Source organism: Trachymyrmex cornetzi, unplaced genomic scaffold (assembly GCF_001594075.2).
Source record: "Trachymyrmex cornetzi isolate Tcor2-1 unplaced genomic scaffold, Tcor1.1 scaffold322, whole genome shotgun sequence".
Classification (NCBI taxonomy): domain Eukaryota; kingdom Metazoa; phylum Arthropoda; class Insecta; order Hymenoptera; family Formicidae; genus Trachymyrmex; species Trachymyrmex cornetzi.
In genome coordinates, this window is record NW_017297919.1 from 22,994 (window position 1) to 31,349 (window position 8,356).

Consider the following 8,356-nt stretch of genomic DNA (forward strand, 5'->3'; position numbering starts at 1 on the left):
TATATATATATATATATACACATATCATATTCAGTGGATTTTAAAATTTGTATTTAATTATTTTATAGTGTTCGCGTGAAGATATAGCGGACAAATTAGGATATAAGATAGAGGATATACCAGCAGTTCATATATCCAATCCAAAAACTTTGGAGTTTCAGGTAAACCGAAAATATTTAAAAAAAAAAGAAGATATTAAAAGTAATAAGAGAACATTAAAAATTCAAAACCTCGACTGTAACCGTTGAAATAAACTGAATTATAAAATATTTCGATTGTAATATTATCCGAACTGAAATGTGTGAAATAGCAGCTTTTAATAACTAAAGGGAAAAAAAAATTGCAGGTTGTGCGTACCTCACTTTTACCGGGATTGCTTAAAACAATATCGGCAAATAAAAGGATGCCTTTGCCTCATAAATTGTTTGAAGTTTCCGACGTTGTATTGCGAGACGACACAGCGGAAGTCGGTGCGCGCAACAATCGCCGTTTATGCGCAGTATATGCTAATAAATCGGCTGGTTTCGAGATAATTCATGGTCTGGTAGATAGAGTGCTATTACTATTAGAAGTACCCTGGAGCGCTAACAAGGATAAAAATGGATATTATCTGTGTGCAGCTGATGGTAAGATACATGGTGTTTGGAATGTATCCGTTTGATTAAATAACTATACGGGTATAGAATACCAGATTTACGAAATAAAACGACAAAAGAATTTATTACTTGTATTTTGCAGACCCGATGTTTTTCCCTCAACGATGTGCCGAAATTGTCTGTTATGGTGAAGTGATAGGAAAAATGGGAGTTTTACATCCCGATGTACTCTCAAAGTTTGAATTAAATATTCCATGTTCTGCGATGGAAATAAACATTGAACCATTTTTGTAATAAAAATAAATAATGCGCAAATAGCAAAGTTAAAATGAGGCTTTCATCATTCAGAGTTGAATTGACGTTCCTTCAACAGAGAGAACTTGTGCTTATTTATAACAATTGAAATGTAACATTTTATCAAACACTTGTAAAAAATGGCTTTTCAAATAAAATATAAAATATATTTATTACACGATGATCATGTTTTGAACAGTGTTAGCTATGTAATCATTAAATTAATTTTTCTGCATGTGTAGTGTCTTTTGAAAATTAAGGAAAATAAAAAAAAATTGAATTATAAAAATATATAAAGAAAACTCGATTTTTTACAAATGAACACTTGAAAGATATCGCAACCTGTTGTAATTATTTGGTCTCTTATCTATTTGATATCAATACTACAATCTAGGATGCTATATCTAGTTGAGAAATAAAAGTTTATATTTGCTAGAGTTGTATTCAACTTTAATTTTTTAAATTTAAATATTGTAAAATTAATTGGTGTTCACTTGTTATTTTTTTTTTATGAAGCTGGTATTTTGATCATTTTCAAGTGTATCCTCTATTCCTCTCAGAAACGTAAAATTGTGATATTGAAAGCGCCAAAAACTAGCAATACGTTCTTTAAATGATCAAACGGACATTTTTTACTTGGAAACTGAAATTTTTTTTTTCGACGCTGTTCACGACGGATGAATCGTCCGATTCGGACAATTAACAGATGATGAAAAGAGACGTGGCGAGTGGAGAGATATCTGTGCGCAATTGAAGTTGGGCGCCACACACGACACGACCAAGACCAACCACGATATGTGGCAGTGTAGGGCAGCAGGTAGGACTGCGTTCGAAAATATCAGCCGGATACCTCCGTGTTTATCATTCTATCTTTGTTTAACATGGGTGAATAATAAGGATAAAACGATGCACACACCACAGCGAAGAGCGAACGTGCTGGAACGCGCTGGAACGCGCGGCGTAGAGCATGGCGATGGTAGAATAGTCCTCGAGTAGTCTAGGGTATAGTGCAGATAGAGGGAGTGCAGCCGCGAGCCGCGAACGATCAATCAACAACGAGCAACGAGTGAAGCAGAATTGAGTGAACCGCGCCGCGGTTTGTCAAAGCTGAGAATCGCTAAGCGAGTGAGCGGTGGTTAAGCGCCGCGCGCTAGGCGACGGCCGAGTGCGGACTTGCGGAGTGCGGACGGAATACGGATGTCGGATAATAACGGATGTGCGATCACTGCGATCATTGCGATCTGCGGCGCGGCCGGCCAACCGCGAGGCGCGAGCACTGCGAGCAGTCGAGCACCGAGCACGAGCAGCAGCAGCGAGCGGCGAGAGCGAGAAGCGAAAAGTGGTAATAGTGGGTATATTGGAGAGTCTGGTCTCTCTGGTCTCGCTCGCCGTCGTCGGCCATAGTGAAAATGGCGGGTATTAGCTTACGTGAATGACGACGACCGTTCGCCTACCGAGAGCTTATAGTCGCACAGTCGCGGAGGGATTTCGAGTGTACGGTGTGTGCTTTGCCGCGGTACGGCTATATCAGCGGGGTAACTGTGTGTCATATGATTTATCTGGGGGGTAAAGATGCAGAATGTAGCACAAGGAACGACCTCGGATAGCCAGAAAAGCCTCGAGAAGCCAGCCTTGCAGCCAGCAGCAGCAGCGGTATTACCACCACCACCACCATCAGCGAACGTTCACCACGATACTGGAAAAACGTCGTCGACTCCCCAGTCTTCGAATTCGAGTCCCACGAAATCGGAGACTGAGACCTTTTCCGAGCTGCAGCCGCGATTTATGACAGATTCGTCAGAGAGCGAGGAGGACAGCGTTTCCGAGGTAAACGCTAAATCCTAGGCGAGTCTCTCTCTCTCTCTCTCTCTCTCTCTCTCTCTCTCTCGCTCTCGCTCTCGCTCTCGCCTAGATGCAACGTGATAAAATTTCGCCTCGCCGTGTGCACGGCCAACAGGACATGAGAGTAAGAGAGAAAAGGTGGAGACATGTTCTTAGATGGAATGAGAAAGGCAGAGAGAGAGAGAGAGAGAGAGAGAGAGAGAGAGAGAGATAGAGTATGGTGTATGTATGTGTGTGAGCGAGCGAGCGAGCAAGAAAAAGAGAGGGGAGGAGGGAGAGAGAAAGAATGTGTGTGTGTGTGTGTGTGCAAGCTATGGCCTACGCTCGTGAATAAGTGCGCATACGTGTACACGCGTTCGCGAACGAGCATAGTCTTAACACTCTTAACGAACCGAGCTTCTTGACATGAAACACGCCGATTTTATCCTACGCAGGCGTCATCTTCCTCTTCTCCCTCTCCCTCGTCGTCGACGACGTTGACACACTCGTCATCGTTCACAGGGCGGATACACGCGCTATCTCCGTTGGATCGCGTTCGCCAGTTCTAGGAACGCGCGTTCAATCCCGATCTCGAATTATCTGCCGTTGAGTTCGCTCGAGTATCTCTCCTTTCTATCTTTCTCGCTCTTAGCCTCTCTTTTTTTTTTCCATCCGCTGGCGTTTCCTCTGGCATTTCCTATTTGTATTAACGCGTATTTTCGCGTCAGCATCGTTGCACCGAGAATGTCGGCGACATTATATGCGTGCACGCGCTCGTTATACCGGATCGATCGTAACGATCTACGCGATGTGCGTGTGTGCGCGCGCGCGCGTCGGGTGTGTGTGTGTGTGCGAAATGGTGCGTGTGAAATGAATATATCCATCCAACACGGCCGTTACACGCACACATAGTTGGATGTTCCTCGTGATTTCCATGTACATGTGTTTAAACTCGCGCGTGTCATTGGCATATGTCTCGTGTGTATGCGTGAGAGGACATTCAAGTCAAGCAGAGAAAACGACGAGGTTATGACTAGTCGTCGCTGTGCCAAGATAGTTTCGTTAAGAGACTGGGACATGGGAGGGTACACTTGAAAATAGGTCTGTTCTTTTTAGCTAAGGTTCTTGCATGCTTCATCTTTCTTCCTTTTCCACGTTGGAGAGAAAAAGAGAGTCGTGGTGAACCCTGCAAGAAATTTATAAGCTCATAGCTCTCTAAAAAGAACAGGTTTGAAATTTCTATTCTCTTCATTCAAAAGAATATATGTATATACATACATATCCTACACATTTTAAACTGTACTACGAAATAATTTGTCGACAAGTATGCTTGACAAAAAAATATACTTGTCTTTCTGAACGGGGTTAAAAGCGAATAATCGAGAGAAGATAACTAAGAACAATTTTTTATTTCATTCGTTATCATCCCTTACTCGTAAGGCAACAGGTAGAAATGTGAAAAGGAGACTAAGGCCCAGTTCCACAACTGACGGTGTTAACTCATAACCGAAGTTCAATTTATTCATTGTCTCTTTCCAATTTTAGAATTGGAAAAAGATGAGAAACAAGTTGAGCCTCGGTTAAGAGTTAACCATGAGTTGTGAAACTGGGCCTAAATCATTAAAGGGAATGTCAGTTTGTAATTTTATGATTCTAAAGTGACTACGATTCGATCAACAAAACAGTGTCGCCTTGCAGTTGATTCTATTTGAAACTTTAATAAATCGTTGGATCGTGATTTATAGTAATTTATACATACGTTTGCAGGGAGGAAAAAGTTTTGACAGCGCGTAAGGTGGACTTATCGAGGATTCCTCGCCTGCGCTGCGCGCGCTGCGCGCGCTGCGAATCTCTCGACTCGCGGCGAGTTTCAGGCGGAATGTACAAACTCATGAGAATCGAGTTCAACAGCTCTTGAGAGTCTTGACATTAACGTTTGACAGTAACGTATGTCCAACGTATGTCAATTTTTTCGCAGAGTTATATAGTGCCAAGTTAAACAATAGGTCTGTTTTTTATTGCTGCACTCTGAACTAGTACACACAGTGCAATAAGTTGAAGTGAAACAAACGTATATTTGTTTCACTTCAACTTATTGCACTGTGTGTACTAGTTCAGAAAGTGCGGCAATAATAAACAGACCTAATTATTAAAAGGTTTACTAATTTTTTCTTAATTTACTTACTTTTTTTTCTGTTTTAACTTTTATTTTTAATTGACTTTTTTCAAGGTAACCATCAGACACAATGCGAGAGGATACTGAGTATATAATTTAGTATAATTTTGTGTCTTTTGTATCATATTGTATATAATCGTTTATTGTAAACCAAAATAACCAGTGATCCGATTCATTTAATCATAATGATTAATATTAACAGCCAACAGGACTGTTTATTACGGAATTACTAATCACGTAGTTGATCGTTTCTAACCGAATTTCTCTTTCCATGTATTAAGTAATAAGAAATTAATTGTCCACATATAAAGAACATTAGTACTATAAGCGTTGTATGCAAAGCAATAAATAAGCATAAGGCCAATGACCAAAGAAACGAGCATGATGGTTCAAATAATACAAGTTCTGCTTAGGTTAATCGAAATTAACATTTTCGTAGGTAACACGTGCTTGACAAGTTTTGTCAGTAAAACGTCAAATTTGCTGCAGGCTCTGCAGGAAATGTTTGACCTGGGTCATCATTGTTTGAGGGATCAATACTTTCGCAAAGGAAAAGAATATGATACAATACTTTTTACAAAGTTGTATCTACTGACACTCACTGATTGATTAACGTCTCTTTCTGTCTTGGAGTGCTATTTCAACCCCCCCCCGTTTTCGTCTTATGACAAGGGCTGCAGGACAGAGAGGAGGTTTTTGCATCTCTATCGCTATCCTATAACGCACAAATTTAATCCCACTCTTACATTCTTGTTTATGGCACAGCTGTTTAGGGATAATAATTTAGAAAAATTAATACTAATTAACTAAGGTCGAATCGCGAATCGCATCAATCACAAAAAGAATTGGTTTCTCCGTTCCTTGCCTTTTTTCTCATCACTTACGATAGAGGATGATATTGATAATACGATTATAACCTAAAAGTCATAAAAATACCAATCAGAATTTGCTTGACACAAATTATCATATTCATGTTGTATTTATATGCGTCTAATTCTGCCAAACATTGAATTCTCAAGTATCTACACGAGTGATTAGCATTTAATTGTATAATAAATTGCAATCTGTTTAATACTAGTAGAAGAATTAATTGATGTAATAGGCGTAATTTTTGGATGCGTAGGGAAGACAGCTTTTTTAATAATGGACATTCCCAATTCCTTTATTTCAAATCTTTTTCCTTCAAACAACTTTCAAACTTCAAGCTTTTACATTTGAACAATATCTATTTTACAAATTCATAAGAACTATGCTTTCTTTTTTATTAACCAAGTTTGTAGTCAAGTTTTCACGCAAAAGTTTGTTAGGTATTTAACGCAACTACTCTGAATCTAAAATGAATTTTTTATTGACTTTGTTGTCATGTCGTCGAAGCTATTTATTTTTCTAATATTGTAACATTGATTTTAATTTCTAGACTTTGTTTCGTCCTCCTCTCTCTTGCCAAGGTCTGTACATATAGAATTGTATTTATGTCGCTGTATAAAAACGTATTGTGCAAAGTCAATTACGTTGACATACCTATTTGCTCAAATGTTCTTTTTGCTTTAAACATTTGAGCAGACACACACACACACACACACACACACACACACACACACACACACACAGCATTCGGAAATTCGCGAATCAAAATAGCTCCACAGTAAGAAGAGTTTGAAAAAATTTCGGGACACCCTGTACACACATGCGCACGTGTAGTATGTATACATATACACGTATATACTCGTCTGGAATGAAGTAAGCAGATTTGTGAACGTACTTTGCACATTCTTTTATATAGTGACAAATGCATAAATTTTATTAAATCATCTGTAATCAGGTAGTGAAGGATAGAATAAATAATCGGAGCTCGACGAAAAAAAGGGCAAGCTCCAGTAACTTGCGTAATCGACTAGCGATTAACTGGTGAAGCAGCTTAGATATTCGACGAATTACACATGGAATTTTACTTGGAGCAAAATAAAGTCGTCGATCAAGTTCTATCTAGTCGGAGCATTGTCGAGGTCGTCTTAAGGGTTCGCGATCGCATCGAGAGAGAAACGTATCTCTTTCCCACACAATCTCTGTCTCGCTTGTAGAATCCACCTTTCCTCTCCACCTCACCCACTCGTCGAGTTTATCGTTATTCGTGTTGGTTAGATTTCGCATCAGCCACTAGGTGGTGGTCTTGGTTTCGCTAGATGCGTACACGTAGATGGCCAGTCTCTCGTCGTCGTCGCGGTCGTCCGTCGTGGAGGGACGAAGGGACCGGAGTCCTCGAGAGAAAGAAAGGAAGAAAGGAGGAACGTCAGCGGGGAATTCGGGAAAGGGTTATATAACCCATGAGGAGATACATGTATGAGTTAACAGTTGCTGACGACACCGTTCAGCGCTTGAGGCTTTCTTTTCGTCGTCGCTTCATCTCTCGCGAATTCGCTGAATTCGCTGATCGCTCACGCAATTCCCCGCACACATCCTCCTATCTTTGCCAGTTGCCTCCTCTCCACTCCTTTCTCCTCGCTATAGTGCAAGCGTGCGCGTTGCAACGACTTGCACCTTCATTCTGATGCCTACGAGAGCATACGAGAGCACACGAGAGCATCGCTGAGCATCGCGGCCACCGAGGTGCAGTGCTCGAATGCCGTAGCCGTTCCCAATGTTCCCAACCTTCAGCCTTTTGCCTTCTTCCTTCTTCCTTCCCCGGCATCCCCGTGCTCGCGCTCGGGCGTAAGACTCCAAGAGTCGTGGAGAGGAGGAACGAACGAAGGAGAAAGAGTGAAAGAAGAGAAGAATGACTGGCATGCATGTATATGTATTATATTTGTCAGAGCGTGTGCAATGCTGGTAAAGTACCCCCGCGCGCGCGCGCGTTAAATACGTACGTAACACACACACACACGTAAGAATACAGGCTTGTACGCGCATAGTTGTGCAGGAAACGGTGCACTGCACAAACACAGGGCAGCGCGCGTCGCACGTGCATCCATCCCGTCGATCCGCGTGTGCGTGCGCGCACACGCACAACGTGACGCGCGCGCGTGCTACACGTCGCCGTGTTCGTGTACGTGGGATGCGCGAGTTGCGTGAGTGTTGAGTGTACTGCGTTCGTCGCACTGCTGTCGGGCGCACCACCTAGTGGGTTTCCCGCAATACGCCGCGCGTTCTTGCTCGCGAGCAGTCGCGAGTGTCCGCACGAGAGTTCGCTCGCGGTGGCGATTAGATCGTCCGTCCAACCTCTGAACCTCCTCCGTCAGTTGTACTCGTTCGCGGCGTACCGTACCGGTGGCGTTCTCTCACTACGCTTTAAGCTTTAACTGCTTCAAGGCTTTAAGATTTTAAGGCTTTAAGGCGGCGTCGTCGTCGTCCCGCTTCACTCCGCGCGTAGCGTAGCGCTCGCTCGCTCGCTGGTCGATGCACGCGTGGATTGTGGAAGCGACCATATTATTCTATATCCGACGGTGTTGGTACGGAATTCCTCCTCGTCTCC

General features: G+C 42.1%; 2 protein-coding genes across 5 annotated transcripts in view; both read left to right on the plus strand.

The window, feature by feature from the left end:
• The window catches only part of beta-PheRS (phenylalanine--tRNA ligase beta subunit), a 4,543-nt gene extending 3,550 nt beyond the window's left edge, over nucleotides 1–993 (plus strand). For all 4 annotated transcript variants that reach the window (XM_018510054.1, XM_018510051.1, XM_018510052.1 and 1 more), the window contains exons 11-13: nucleotides 69–161; nucleotides 347–626; nucleotides 739–993. In XM_018510054.1, the coding sequence (XP_018365556.1) occupies nucleotides 69–161; nucleotides 347–626; nucleotides 739–890 (525 nt within the window). In that variant the 3' untranslated portion in view covers nucleotides 891–993. The remainder of the gene's footprint in view (nucleotides 1–68; nucleotides 162–346; nucleotides 627–738) is intronic.
• A 993-nt stretch (nucleotides 994–1,986) lies between these two features.
• The window catches only part of mask (multiple ankyrin repeats single KH domain), a 27,364-nt gene continuing 20,994 nt past the window's right edge, over nucleotides 1,987–8,356 (plus strand). Inside the window, 1 exon segment of the mRNA XM_018510018.1 lies at nucleotides 1,987–2,717. Within this exon segment, the coding sequence (XP_018365520.1) occupies nucleotides 2,463–2,717 (255 nt within the window). The 5' untranslated portion in view covers nucleotides 1,987–2,462.